Below are 15,997 nucleotides of genomic sequence, written 5' to 3'. Positions count from 1 at the left end.
CCAGACCCAGGCACCTCTAAATGCTTGTTTTAAAATGGAATCAAAGGATATAGTAAACAAATGTTACATTTGCTATTGATTTTCTTTCCTGTTTTCTATGTTCCCCTCACTTTTTTTTTGAGAGACAGAGAGCGAGTGAGCAAGAGAGAGAGGAAGTGGGGGATAGGGGCAGAAGGATAGGGAAAGCTAGAATCCTAACAGGCTCATCGCTCAGTGTGGAGCCCGACAAGGAGCTTGATTTCACCACCTGGGGATCACAACCTGAGCCGAAATCCAGAACTGCATGTTCAACCAACTGAGCCACCCAGGAGCCCCTCTTCCCCTCAGTTTTAAATTTGAACATCCTTTGGAAACACTTAACACTTACATTTTAAATTGTTTTTATTGTATAGAAGGAGATCTTAGGAAAAAATTTACAAAGTATCTATTTTTCATTATTTCTCAAATTTGCATTTCTTGATATTTTTCAAGTCTCCCTAAAGCTTTGGCAGGTAAAATATCTCAGCAGCAAACCTAATTGGAAATAAATGAGCTCATGGTTATAGCTGTTATTACTTTCATACTTCCACTAACTGCCAGAATATTCTATAAGTGGCCACTGATAACCGGTTTAGTAGGTTTGCCTCACTGCACAGTGCATAAATCACGACTGATTTAACTAAGTAATTCAGCCTTTGAGTCAAGGACTCAGTACACACACACACACACACACACCCACACACACACACACACACACACACACAATTGTGTTTCCACAGAATTTAAAGCCAGTAAAACTTTGATGTCACATAGTCAGGCTTCAGAGTGGATCTTGGTCCTGTCTTCCACATTAGCATTGAGAACCGTTTCCGCATATTTTTCACATCTAAAACTATCAGGAGGAAGCAGTTTTGGAGGATGGTCAAGTGATTTAACAGATAAGTAAAATCTATTTGTTTTAGCTGAAGCAACAAGCACTTCACTTGAAGGGTAAATAGACACTCCCTTGTTTTCAGAAATCTAGCCATAGCATCCTGTATAACTTTGACCTCGTAAGGAAATAATGGCTCTCTGGAACGTTAACCCAGGAAGCTGTACTACCTCCCTGTGAGAGCTGATAACGGTATTGTCCAGAGTAATCAGGCAAGATCTTGAAAAGACAAATTCCAAGGAGAGGATAAAAATGACAAGAACTGCATGCTTTCCAGTGCTACATCTACTGCTTGCCTCTGTCCTGCAGACGCGACAAGGATATGAATAAGAAACAAACTAGTGAATAAAGCATGAAAATCTAAAGAGAACCAAATCACAAAGAGCTTTCTTTTCTCGTGCTTTACCTTCAAGAAATACAGTAGTCTCCCATTATCCACGGGGGGGTCTGTTTCAAGACCCCCCCGTGGATGCTTGAAACCACGGATACTATTGAACTCTGTATGTACTGGTTTTTTCTTACACATACACACATACACACCTAAGATAAACTTTAATTTATAAATTAGGCACAGTAAGAGATTAACAACAGTAACTAATAATAAAGTAGAACAGTTGTAACAATGGGCTGTATTAAAAGTTATGTGAATGTGATCTCTCTCTCTCTGTCTCTCTGTCTGTCTCTCTCTCTCTCTCTCAAAATGTCTTCTTGTGCTGTACTCACCCTGCTTCTTGTGATGATGTGAGATGATAAAATGCTTGTGAGGGAGGAGGTGAGGTGAATGACATAGGCACATGACGTAGGGTTAGGCTACTATTGCCCTTCTGCTGATTCATCAGAAGGAGGATCATCTGCTTCCAGAAGCCTTTGGTGGCGGGGAACAGAAATTACGAAAAGCAAAATTGCGGGTAAGGGGAGATTACTGTACGTAAAAAGTGTTTTATTTCTACCAGTCATTTCTACTGGGGCTAGGAGAAGTGATGCTTAAATAAAGAAAAAAAAGGGGGGGATACTTCAAAAGGACAAATAATAAAAATCTGTGTGAAGGGGATTGTGCAAGCCGTTTTGAACTGGTCTGTCCAGTGGTGGCAATGGTCAGGATGACTGGAGTGTGGGGAGGGTGGGTGCCAGAGGCTTCTTTGAGGGGACAGAATGGAGGAAAGTATTTTTGTTTTCCTCCTGCCTCTCCCCTGTGATCCCCTGTAAAATCCACCCCAGGACTCAGGCTGCTTAATTCTCGGGTGATTATGTCCTGCTCAGGTGAAGACTTGATGAGAAGTGTGAGATTGTAACACATCTCATATTCACTTCTCCACTCTACTGTCTCTCAAACCTCAAGTCTGATGGATTATAATGGAGAGAAGTGCTTCCTCCCAAGGCTTTATTTACTTCCTAAGGGTTTAGGGAGTAAAATTCTGACCAGAGAAACCACCTGCAAGAGTGGCAGCAGAGAGAATTGATTGAAAGTGGTTTTTGTGACGCCTGGAACTCATTCTGTGCCATCTCCTTGGGGACACCTACAGGACTGACCTTCCCCAAAGAGCAGACCCGTTGGAACACAGAGTATCTGCAGGAGCACTTCAACTCAAAGAACAAAACAGGGACACATGAAAAGTACAGCTACCTCCAGTAGGGGGCAAGCAAAGTAAAAGTAAGGCAACAAAGTAAAAGACACATACATTGCTACTAAAACTAATAGACTCAGGACCCTGTGGTGCAATGGATACAACAGTGACTTCTAAAACTAATGGACTAGGAATTTTTAAAAAGCATGATTAATATACTCAAGGAAATAATATATTCAAGGAAGACAGGAGCAAAATCAAATGTGAAAAAGAAATGATAAAGAATCAAGAGGAAATAAAATAAGAAATAAATTGGTGTAAGTAAAAATATGCATACTTCTTAAGGGGTTTCTCCACATGAAATGAAGGGGTCAAAATCTGGACAACAGAAGAAAGGAAGAAAAAACAGTGAGCAAAAATTTTTCAAGCAATGATGAAAACACATTTTCCAGAATTAAGGAGTAAAGACTTCAGGCCCAAATTGGAAACACTCAGTAAGTAGAGAAACAAATAGGGGAGGGTGTCGTTAAGCAATTTGGCGAGCTAATTCCTATCTTACACGAGTTGTTCCAAAAAAATTGAAAAAGAGTGAAAGTTATCTAGTCCTATTTTATCCAGTAATCTCAACTCTAAACACCAGGTAAGAGAAATATAAGAAAATACAATTATAGGTCCATATCATTTATGAACATAGATATAAAAATCGTAACTAAACAAATCCAACACATTATTGCAAAATAGTCCCAAATAATCACATAGGTTTCATCTCAGTGATGCAAGGAGGTTTTATTAAAAGAAAATCTAGCGATGTAATATACCACAAAAATAAACCTGAGGAGGAAAAAATCATATAATTTTATTAATGCAGGAAAAAGCATTCATAAAGTTCAAAATCTTTTTATGGTGAAGACTCCTAGCTAACTAAAAACAAAAGGGAACTTATTTAACTTTGTAAAGTTTATAAATCCGTCTCTCTCAAAATTACGCTCTAAAAAGGTTTACAAAGGAAATCATGTGATGTCTGGGATTTGTTTCAAAATAAACTGTTGTCTGGGAAGGGGAGTGGAGAGGGTGCAGATGAAACAAAATTATCCATATATTGCAATCGTTGTAACACACTGATGGATACTTTGTGGTTATTTATATTATCCTCCCTACTTTGGCAGGAATTATGAAAATTAAAGACCAAAACCTACTGCAAGCATTTTACTTAAGAGAGAAGCTTCAGCTACACTCCTTTTAAGATGAAGAACAATTTGAGAACACTTAACTCTCATTTCTACCCTTAAAGAAAGTACTGGAGGTTCTGACCAAAATTAGTAAAGGGAAAGAAAGAAAGAGAAAAGATATATAAGAATTAAAAAGGAGATTAAGGAGCAGCTGGGTGGCTCAGTCGGTTAAGTGTCCGACTTCAGTTTAGGTTATGATCTCGAGGTTTGTGAGTTTGAGCCCTGCATCCGGCTCTGTGCTGACAGCTCAGAGATTGGAGCCTGCTTCGGATTCTGTGTCTCCCTCTGTTTCTGGCCCTCCCTTTCTCACACTCTGTCTCCCTCTCAAAAATAAACCTTAAAAAAATTATTTTTTAAAAAGGAAATTAACATGACTTTATTTGCAGATAAAATAATCATCTGCCTTAAAAACTCAAACCTAATGATACTGATGATAAAATTATTGACACAAGTTTACCAAATACAAGTTCAGCTTCAAAAATAGTATTTCTCTATCCTAGCGATAACCAACTACACAATACAATGTCAAAAAGCATATCAACAAATATTCTAAGGAATCTAGAAATAAACATAAGAACATACAAGATCTTTCTAGAGAAAATATTTTAAACTCTAATAAAGGAAAAACAAAATGATCTGACTCAAGAGACAATATTACAAATATAATAATAACATTATTATTATTCAAAAATTAATCTATAAATTTTATGTGATTATATATTGAAATTACTGGAGGATCTTAAAAACATACTTGAATGCTAAAATATTTATGAGGAAATAAATGTCTATACCATAGTTACTTTGATTTTGAAAAGAAAAAGTAGAAGGAGCAACCTCCCTGCCAGGTGTTAAGATGTATGTACACTGTCAAAATAATAAAACAAGTGGGCCAACTGGAACAGAACAGAGAGCTCAGAGGCAGCTCCATATACAAATAGGAACTTATACAAAGAAGTAATATTATAGTCATGGGAAATGATGAGTTTTTAGCCCATGAAAATTGATTACATAGAAAAAAATTCTGGATCAAAGGTGACCTCTAGTTGAATAAAATATTTGTATGTCCTGGAAAAATTATAAAGGGAATAGAAGAAAATGAAGAAGCCCACCCCTGTGACTTAAAGATAAGAAACAACTTCTGGAACTAAATCTCCAAAGCAGAAATTATAGGGAAAGTTTAATTTAATGAATCAATTGAAGATTTCTGATCAACAAAGGGTACCAAGGATAAAGTTAACCGATGACAAATTGAGCCATTTGCGAGAGTAAGATACTACTTTTCACCTGTTGCAAGCTGGAAAGGTTAAGTGTTGGGCAGGTTGTCGGGACATGGAAAGACTGATAATGGCACAGGAACTGGCACAGGCGTTCTGGAGGGTAAGCTGGCATTACTGAATTCTATCAAATGAACCCATAGCTGACGACCTAGCAAGTCCAATGATAGGTATATGTTTTCCAGAACAAATAGATTCAGGTTCATTAAGAGTCTAATACAAGAATTTGTACATTTGCGGCACTATTTGGATTAGCCGAGAGTTGGAACAATCCAGTGTCTCTCACTGGAACGCTGGTTAAGTGAAGTGTAACGCAATACATCATGGAATACAGTTAATCAGTGCAAAGTAACACAGGAGGTGGACACATAACAACGTGGGTGTTTCCTTCCCGAAAATATGTAGTGCTTCACATAAAAAAGTTAGAAGAAAAAAATCTCTAATACAATACAATTTACGTAAATTAAAAGCACATATATGCATAACAAAACAAAACCGCATTTTTACAATAACCTAAACAAAAAGATACACATTAAATCATTGTACTGCTGCCCCAAGGAATTGCAGGGGGAATAGGGATGAAATGGATTATATAAATAGATGTGGGAGTCTTGCACCGATAGCTAATGGCAAATTCTACAAGAACAGGGATTTTGGACTGGGCTCCGTAAACATTTGTTGAATGCGTGAATGTGACACGAATTTAGTGATATGATTCTTTTATCTCTCAGTACCTGACTTCCAAAAATTAGGTTGCATCATATGAAACTGCAATTTTTTGTAAGTCAAGAATGGCCACATGCTAGCAATTTCATATAATTCAACCTAATATAAACAGAAATCTGAAAATAATTAAAGGTACTTAGGTAAAAATAAATAGCCACTGTGAAGACTGGTAGGAGATAACGCGAAAGACCAACCAAATTTGACGCTACTTTTTCATAATTAACTAAGAAACACCTATGTTGATATAGTCACGATAATTGTTCTTTAAGTAAAGTATCTTATGACTTAAGTCATCAACACTATTTCCCTAAAATGTCAGCCATCTATTTTACTAAGGAATATAGCATTTGCACCTTTTATCATGCTGATCCTTTTTTTTAATTGACAATATTTAAATGAGCCATTTAAAAATTTTTCACCATTGGAAGATTTTCCAGAATTTACAATGTAGTTTATATAAGATAAATTCTGAAAAAAATCAGGTTCAGTTACTTCTGACTCTCTTGAAGCTATGAAAGGCATTGCACATTCTTTTTAAAAACAACAACATTTTATTATGATTGAGATACAAAAAGCTGTACCTATTTAACATATTCAATCTGATGAGTTTGGAGATAACTACATCCATGAATCCATCCTCACAATCAAGCCATAACATATCTATCCCATCCAAATTTTACCTCCCACCCATGTGTATGTATGTATGTGTGTACGTACCTATATATTATGTATTATTTAGCGATAAGGACACTTAACATAAGATCTACTCTTAGCAAATCTTATTAACTGCAGGCATTATGCTATACGTGGAACTCTAGGTCATACTGATCTTGCATAACTGAAACTTCTATACGTGGAACTCTAGGTCATACTGATCTTGCATAACTGAAACTTTGTACCAGCTGACTAACATTTTCTCATCTCCCCTTTTCCCCCCACCCCTGGTAACTACCATTCTATTTTCTCTCTGCTTTTGTGAGTTTGACAATTTTATTTCTATTTTTTATAATGTTTATTTATTTTTGAGAGAGAGAGAGAAAGAAAGAGCACAAGCAGAGGAAGGATGGGGGTGGGGCGGGGGGCGGGGAGAGAATCCCAAGCAGGCTCCACTCTGTTAGCACAGAGCTGGACGCGAGGCTCAGTCTCACAAACCGTGAGATTATGACCTGAGCTGAAATAAAGAGTTGGATGCTTAGACGACTGAGCCACCCAGGTGCCCCGTGTTTGCAAAGTTAGATTGTTATATAAGTAGGATCATGTAGTATTTGTTCTTTGAAGGGATTTTTGATTTTACAGAAATAATTGTTCAGAGGACAGGTAAGAGAAAACAGGAAGAAATTGAAAGAACATACAAACCAAAGCACTTGAGTGTTCTTTCAATTTCTTCCTATTTCCTCTTAACTGTCCTCTGAATGATTATTTCTGTAAAGTTGGAAACTTCTTAAAATTTTCTTAAAAAAACTTCTTAAAAACTTCTTAAACCAATATGTTGTCGCTAGACCTTATTTTCAACTGAGGCAACCTGAGTTACCTTTTATAACTAAATTTTTGGGGAGTTATTATTAAGTGCTTCCCAGAAAACTTTCTCATCATGCTTTATATCATGACTTACTATCTTAGGCACACTTGAGAGCTTTGTTTTTCACTTAGGAAATATTCCATATCAACTACTGTGACAAAATAGGTATTTTGCTTCCTAAGAATGAAGAAAAAAACATAAGGGAAAAGTAATATTTTCATTTGTTGCAATGAGTATATTTTTCTTAAATAAGTGGAAAGTCAAGAAAACAGAATACAGCTGAGAATTAGCTTTGTAATGGGTCAAAGAATTGAACTAAAAAGATGAATTGAGAAAACAAGATGTAACTTTTGTGATCCCTAGTGAATTAAGCTGCTTCCAGTTCATTTTGGAGCCTGCACCTATTAAATGAAAATCTCCACTTGCAGCAATAAAATGATGCAATCTTTGTTCAATGGGATTTGATAATCATAAAGGTCAGAGAAAGGCAGTTCAACTCACTTTACTTATCTTTAATATACTTTGAATGAAATAACAGCTTCGATGGAATTTTACCTTGACAGTGAAGCGTTTTTTCTTTGGTGGATTCCAAACCGCGCCGGTTGAATGAATGAATGCACGCAAAGGGCTTAAAGATGTCACCAACACATATGCTTTAAGAATCACAGACAGTTCTTCAGCTCTAAAGATTGTTTCATGTGGAGCAAGGACTGTTGTTTGATTCCTAAAAAATAAAACAGCACAGCTAATGCTCCATAACTTAGGGTATGTAATTTGTAAATTACCTCGAAGCTTTGTACACTCATCTATCCTTTGTTGGACCTCAGCCTTCCATGTGTGGGTTTCCTTCAGCAATCCCACTGCTCATTAGCATCACTACAGGTACACATACAGGTACAGAGAGAGAGAGGAGATCAAACTGATAAGAGTTCTCCACTCTGGTAGATTTAATTAAAATAATTTTTTTTTGAAAGAAAGGTAGAAAAATATCTGAAATGAGGTTTAAAGATTTCAAAGATGTACATTGGTCATGTATGTACCATCACTACAAAAGTGATACAAATTATAGTGTAAGGCACAGTGAAACCTGACATTTTCCAGTCCTGCCCTCGATTGCCTTTGCTCTACCTTCTCCTTGACAAGAGATACTATTATATTTCTCAGTAGTAGACAGGTCACCAAAATATGCCAACATACATTCCCCACTAGTTTGATTCTACCCAATAACCATCACCACAGATAATTCTGGATTAATTTAAAGCACAGAGCATGAAGTAAACACTTCAGTCTACAAAGGAAAATTAACACTAATACTTTGTGATGAAACAAATATACTTTCATCATAAAAGATACCAAAATGTTTAACTATTTGCTTTTTGCGTGATGTTTCTATGTTTCATATCTAAGTTTAATCAATGAACAGACTATGCTATTTCAACCTTTGAAGTCTTAGGTAAACAGAGGTGCATATGATTCTTCAATAAATACTGTTAACTGTGGAAATATTACCTAATAATTATAAAATTAGATGAGGTAAACTATTCTGTCTCTTGGATAAGACAATGAAAATCTCTTAATTTTTCACTATAATCTATCTACATTGAAAAATCATTTTCCTGGAGGAAACTTAAATAACTTGGTACCCTGCAGTTGCTTTCTTAGATCATAAGGGCCATAAAAAATATATTAACTAGAAAAAAAATCATTCAGCCATACTCATAGACCAGGGCAATGTCATTTGAGTACAAAATGGAAGTTAAAATTTTATAGTTTCACATTGTCAAGGTTTCAAATTCAATTTCTATTAATGTAACTTCCCAGATAAGAGTCCTATTTACCCAAATGTTTATTTTTTGGCAGGAGAGGTTTGAATTAGTCTAGGAGAAAATCAATGATGGTGTTCTTTATTAAGAAGAGATAGCTGAAATTTTATGTAATAGAACCTAATCATTCAAACATGTAATACCCCCTAGATATCTTCAGGAGTTTTCTCTTGTTAGCTGTCTCCAAAAATGCATGCTGGATAGAACAATTCAAAATGATTAGCTTACAGCTGTTCACGTTGCCAGTCCCATGGTTTCCACATATGTGGCTTCACTGTTTTTAAAAGGTCACTCAGAGTACTCTGCTTTAACTGTATGCTCTGATCCAGACACACAGAGGGGCTCACCACAAGTCGCAATTCTGAAAAAATCCAAAAGAGCACAAAACAGTCATTTTATCATTTCTTTTTGAAATTGCTTCCAAAATAGTGTTTGCTGTGTTCAAATACAGGGCCCATGGGAAATATGCAACCAATTTTTTCTCCATTCTTAATCAAAGTTAGATTCATTAAATCATGGATGTTTAGAAAAGCCTTTGTTTTGTAGTTTATTGTCTTACAACAAAACAGGAAAACAATTGTAATAATTGATTTCAAATGTTCTTGCTCAGAAGGGAGGTAGATATGATGTCTCCAACTGACCTCACTGAGCAGATCTATTCTCCCCACATGTTAGAGATGCACTCTTAATATGGGGAAGATGGCTGCAGGGGCAGCCTCTGTTTGTGAGGAGAATATTACATGGCTGACTTGAGTAGATTTCCTGGCAGTGCAGTCCGTCATGTGCTAGAGTCTGTCATGCTTCATGATATTGGTAAAGTCAACAATAGTGCTTTATTATTTTATAAAATATTATTTAATAGTTTTTTGAAGTATATAAAACTGAAGACCAACAATAATGACTTACTTCAAAATACTCACTGGTATTTAAAAAAAAATAAATGTATTGGATGTACATGGTTAGAAAAAGCAAACTGTATAGAAAACTATCCAGATTGGAAAAGCAAAACAAACAAAAAACTCAGAAGCACCCAGCAATCCACCCCTAACCAGAGCCTCTCTCTGCCAAAGCCAATGCTTTACATATTCACCTTTGAAGTCCAAAGAAGCACCCAATGGGTAAGATGCATATGGCTCTTCAATATGTAAATTGATATAAATATCAGTATATCTACATTACTTATACTTGTAGATGTTTCTGCTTTTTAAATGATCCAAAGGAGACATTATAGTAGTTCCCCTTATCTGTAGCTTCACTTTCCTCAGTTTTAGTTACCTGTGGTCAACCCCAGCCAAGAAACAAATGATCCTCCTTCCAACGTACCATCAGAAAGAAGGTCAGCAATAGCCTAATGCTATGTCACGGTGCCTATGTCATTCACCTCACTTCATATCATCATATTGGTATTTTATCATCTCACACCATCACAAAAAGGATAAGTGCAATACAATAAAGTATTTTGGGAGAGACCACATTCACGTAACTTTTATTACAGTCCAGTTATAACTGTTCTATTTTATTATTAGTTATCGTTGTTAATCTCTTACTGTGCCTAATTTATAAAATAAACTTTATCTTAGGTGTGCATGTATAAGAAAAAACATAGTACGAATAGGATTTGGTAATGTCTGTGGTTTCTGCACAGGGGGTCCTGGGATATATTCCCTAGAGATAAGGGGGGGATTACTGTATAATCTAGGTCTATATCTAGCATATTAACCTACCAATCCATCCCAGAATCCTTTCCATATCAGCATATATATAGAATTACATTATACTTCTTAATGGCTTGGGGTGTGCTGTTAAATGAATGCACATTTAATTTAATCATTCTTATTGTTGTGTATTCAGATTAGTTTTGTAATGTTTGTCTTCTGTTATTTCAAAAATACTGCAATGAATGCTCTTATCCATCTATTTAGTATACTTTTACAAGTTTATCTAGGGGCAAATTCTAATCTGTATGCGTAATAGTCAGATCAACAAATAAACGCATTGTAAATTTGATAGCTATTACTGAATTGCCCTCGTTGTCCACATTCCCATTCTCTCCAACAGCATTTGAGAGTTGTTGTTTCCTTACTGCCAGGTCACAGTGATTTATTTTTAAATTATACAATTTATCTAGCTCTCAAAATGGAACAAAGCCTTTAAATTATTTTTCCCCCTTGTGCACGTTTCATCAATACTAACATAGTCTAATTTAAAACACTTCACACTCTTAAGTAAAAGTCAGCAGAAGTCAAGCTGTTCAATGTATTCCCATATCTCATTATTTAGCACAGTGTGATCTTTCTCAAAAAATGATAGCCTACTTGGAAGGCTTCCTTATTAATGAAGTTCTAATACATCATAATAAAAGAAATACTCAAATTGCTTGTTTCTGGAGGTGGCAAATGAAGAGTCATTAAGGTAATTTCTTTTCTTGGGAATCGCGACTTAAAAAAGAGTTGAACTGTTTCTATAATCCTTTACATTTGCAGCAAGGAAATGTGTTTTCTTTCTTTCTTTCTTTCTTTCTTTCTTTCTTTTTTTTTTTTACTGAATAGTCCTTTTTAGAGTTTATTACTAGGATAAGTTTTGTCTCTGCAGAAGAGCTAATTTGTGGCCTTCTTTTGTATAATATGAGAACAGTGTAATTTACTCCGATTTCCTTTTTATCCTTACTGCCAGGAAGCACAGCATTGATTTGAAGCCCAGGCAGAGCTGACTTTGAAGAAGCTACCCCTATTAAGTGTTTTACCAAGATAGTAGCTCACTGATTTTCAGGAAGTAGTAGTCAGCAAATATGTCAAAAAATAAACAATTTTATGTCACCCACTTTTGGCTTAGTTCAAGTGGAAGAGCCTATAGCATGGAGCTAAAGGAATCCAATACAGGAATTGTCAAGAATATGTCAGATTTCCACATCAGCCCCTGAAACTGTGGTTGAACAGTGGAATTTAATATCGATTAAAGTAATTTTTACCCTTTGTGGAATATATATAACTTTCCATTATCTTATTCCAGGTTTGGAGGCTACTCTTAATGATTCTAACCCCCTTCCCTGAAAAAAAAAAAACAAAAAAACAACTCTAAGTAGATGTTCTCTGACATCAAAAATCATTTCCATTTCCCTTGATTATAGCTAAAAAGTAAAAATAAGCTCCGTTAATACCTATAAAAGCTGCAACTACATTTTATGGAACTATATAAATAATTGTGGAAATCTTAAATATCCTAGGTTCTTACTTAACAGAGTAAAAGAATTGTCTGTAGTCACTCTTCCTTTCATCTTTCATTTGGCCTATCTATCAAGGGCTCTCTCAACAAACTGGTCCAATCCACTTGTTTTAATATTCCATTCCCTCCTTCTCCCTTGACCCCCCCAACACACGCAGAAACCTAGAAATCCTCCATAAACGATGCCAAAACTAGCTTCTGTTTTGGGGGAAAAATTGGGAGATGAGTCTCTGTGATGTAGTCTTTCATATGGCCTTGTAATTCATTAACACATATTTATTATTTCCAGAAAATAATTAAAGATGGAGGGTCTAGCATGTGTCTTTAGTGCTTTCCTATCCCACTCTATGAGGACTAAATGAATAAGCAGATACAGATACGAAATATCATACATTTTTATTTATTGACTACTCTTATCTTATTTTAAGGAGCTCTGAAGCTTATAACTTTACCTCTTACCCAGAGGAAAAATGAACTTTTTTTGAAGGCTGCTTTTCTCTGCCTTCTAATATCTGGTTACTGATATAGCCAAGTACTGAATACCCGATGAGTGTGGTGCAGTTTTAAGAAAAGAAAGATTAAACCAGAACCACAAGACCTGGGTTTTCATTTTGATTCTTACCAACCAGTGCTTCATGGGCATGTGACAATGTCAAGGAATCTTCTAGAATCCAGAATATGATTCCCCATAAATCTCCTGATTGTCCCACATCACTAAACACAATGCTGATGCATAACAAGTGCTCAGTAAATGTTTGTTCTAGCAATGAGCTAGTTTGGAAGGTAGGAGGACTAAGCCAATGTGTACTTGGAGAACAAAATTGTATCCCAATGTATTAAAAATATTTTAATTTTTTCCCTTGCTTATGGCATATAATTATATATATCATAGGCAAAGACTAAACACTGTAAAACTAGCAAAGATTAGCAGCCAAATTTATACTGTATTTGATTTAATGTTTTGCCCAGAGCTAATAATTAATAAAAAAGTAATAGTTGGAAAATGTAATTATATTTCATAAATGTTTGAGTATTGTCTTGCATTTCATATTAGGAAGCTAAACTTAGCCAGTATTTTATTTTAAAACTTCCAATGAAGATAAAAGGTCTTAATTAATAATTGACAATTAGTTTTGAGATTAGAAGTATACATAAATACCATTTGTGGGTATATTAATTATTCTTCCTACCCAAAGATATTTACAAGTCTTAGTCCTTAGCCTAGCCTGCAGGTATAAACTATGCAAATATACCCTCAAAACTTATATACATAACAAATATAAATTAATATACGCAAAACTAACTTCATAGCCAGGAAGTAACTCTGGATCTGCACCCTGGGAGAAAATGAATGGATGGCAGAGTCAAAGGGGTAAGTGAAGAGACTATTAATGGAGAAACTATTACAGAAAGGACTGTTAAACAAATGAGAGGAGGGTTAAGAGAAAACAATAGGTAGTGAAGCTCCTGGCGCTTACCTCCCCTAGCTCAGGAGGGCAGGGATTATAGAACCAAACAAAGAGCATAAGTGTGGGAGAGGACACTGAGCATGCGCTTTGGTCACAGGTAGAAGGACACAAGTACTTCCAAGCCAGGGTCTGGCAGGAAAGCAGGTTGGGGATAAATATCCCAAAGCTCTCTCCTCCTAAACTCTAATCTCCTGCAGAAGCCAGGGGACAAGGGAGCCCTGTTGATTAGTCTGCAGTGGACAGTTTCCTGGGGAAGGGTCTAGAGTAGAAGGGCAAATGGAGAATATCCAACACAAACCCTGTATTTGGAAAATACAAATTTTGGCCCTCATTTTCTCCTTACTAACCACATGTCCTGGAGAAACAATTATATGATATGTGTGTTTGTGTGTGTGTGTGCACGCACATGTGGGAAGAGTAAGAGAGAAATAATATTAGCTTTGATCTTGAAAGCATTTGTACATGGCAGCAGGGCATGTCTTAAGATGAATCATATGAAATTACCTTTTGTTAGTAAAAACATGGCTGAACACTGATCAAATATCAGCAATTCATAATGTGTCTTTTACCACAATGTGATGCCTATTGGAAGAAAGCAAGAGAGTACATAAACCTACCACCTGTGAAAGAAGGTTCCAGTGGCTAGAATGTCTACGGGCAGGAATGACAAAAGAGTGCATTGGTTAGTTTTATGTGTCAATTTGACTGGGCCAAGGGATACCCAGAGAGCTTCTTAAACATTATGGGTGTGTCTGTGAGGGTGTGTTCAGAAGAGATCAGCATTTGAATTGGTGGAATGAGTAAAAGCAGATAGCTCTCCCAGAGGTGGTTGGGCAGTAACCAATCTATTGAGGGCCTGAACAGAACAAAAAGGCAGAGGAAGGTTGAATTTGCTCTCTGCCTGATTGATTGAGCTGAGACATTAATCTCCTCCTGCCCTTAGAACACTTGGTTCTCAGGCCTTCAGACTCAGACTGGATTTTAACCATTGGCTGTCTATATCATCAGTCTTCCTGGGTCTCCATCTTGCAGATGGCAGATCATGGGACTTCTTAACTTCCAGAATCATGTGAGCCAATACCTTATAATAAACTTCTTTATCTCCTACTCTCCCAATAAACACATAAATGATAGATAGAGAGATGATAGATAGATAGATAGATAGATAGATAGATAGATATTAGAGATATTATTATCTGTTTCCCTGGAAAACCCTGACTAATACAAGGGGCTATCTTGAAATCATTCAATGACTATTTGGTACGTGCTCTGAAAACAACAGGAGCATAGCCCATCTGCCAGTTCCTAAAAGAGAACAAATATCCTCATCTCCGAATCTGTTTCCTCTTTTGCATGATGATGAAAAAGCAGCAAGCACAGTGGGTACTAAACAAATATTTACTGAATGAACAACTAAGTGATTTCTAAGGTCTTTTACAATTCTAAATTTCTGTGATCCTAGGTGAAAAATTATGTTATAATTTTTAATATATGCTATATATGACCTAATGGAATAGATAAGTAGCAAAAGTCCAAGGGCCAGGGCTGGAATATGGCCCCTCTGTGAATTCAGGTATATTCCAGGAATCCTGAGTGCTTCACAAGGTCAGCCAGGTGCCATTTTTATTTGTGTGAGCCCCAACAGACAACATAGGAGAGACTGTTTCTGAATCTCCTTTGAGCTCCTACCTTCTGAGAAAGTATCTGGGGAATATCAACCACCCTTTCATTTCTTGAGCCCTGTACAAACTGGAGAGGAAACACACCACTAGATACCTTCAAGTTCACCAACTTGATGACTTGTTGGCAGTTAGAGAGGAGGGATTCTTTTAAGTATTAAGTACTTCAGAGGGAATTCTCAGTTTACTGGACAGTGAGCTCTATGAAGTCAGGAATTCGGGTTTTCTCTTTCCATAGCATTATCTAGTGCCAAACACACAGGCTGGCACTTAACGTAGGAGCTCAATATATCTCTGCTTAATAAGTGAATGCTAATGTCTTCTCACCAAATAGCTAGAGATATGTGCACTGGCCGTAGGAAAAGGGGCTGAAATGTAAAGAATGAGCCATCTAGCCGCTGAGCAGTTTTACTAGGGTTGTATGGTGTAACTTTTTGTTCATGACCTAGGATATTAGCATAACATGGACAAGAATTGGTTTTCTCTGTCCACCTCAATGTGTATCTGTTAGAGTAGCATGATGTGTTACGACGCTATCAGAGACGTTGCAACAATACTGAGGAGGCTCCAGTGAAGAACCA

At 36.4% G+C, this 15,997-nt stretch overlaps 1 protein-coding gene across 3 annotated transcripts in view; it reads right to left on the bottom strand.

The window, feature by feature from the left end:
- Positions 1-15,997, bottom strand: part of CPED1 (cadherin like and PC-esterase domain containing 1) — a 268,942-nt gene that overhangs the window by 164,980 nt on the left and 87,965 nt on the right. For all 3 annotated transcript variants that reach the window (XM_030308305.1, XM_030308304.1, XM_030308306.1), the window contains 2 exons: positions 9,275-9,407; positions 7,779-7,947 (listed from right to left, as the gene is read on the bottom strand). In XM_030308305.1, the coding sequence (XP_030164165.1) occupies positions 7,779-7,947; positions 9,275-9,407 (302 nt within the window). The remainder of the gene's footprint in view (positions 1-7,778; positions 7,948-9,274; positions 9,408-15,997) is intronic.

Source organism: Lynx canadensis, chromosome A2, assembly GCF_007474595.2.
Source record: "Lynx canadensis isolate LIC74 chromosome A2, mLynCan4.pri.v2, whole genome shotgun sequence".
Lineage (NCBI taxonomy): Eukaryota > Metazoa > Chordata > Mammalia > Carnivora > Felidae > Lynx > Lynx canadensis.
Note: the sequence above shows the minus strand (reverse complement) of the source record. Positions and strands in the feature narration are given on the sequence as shown.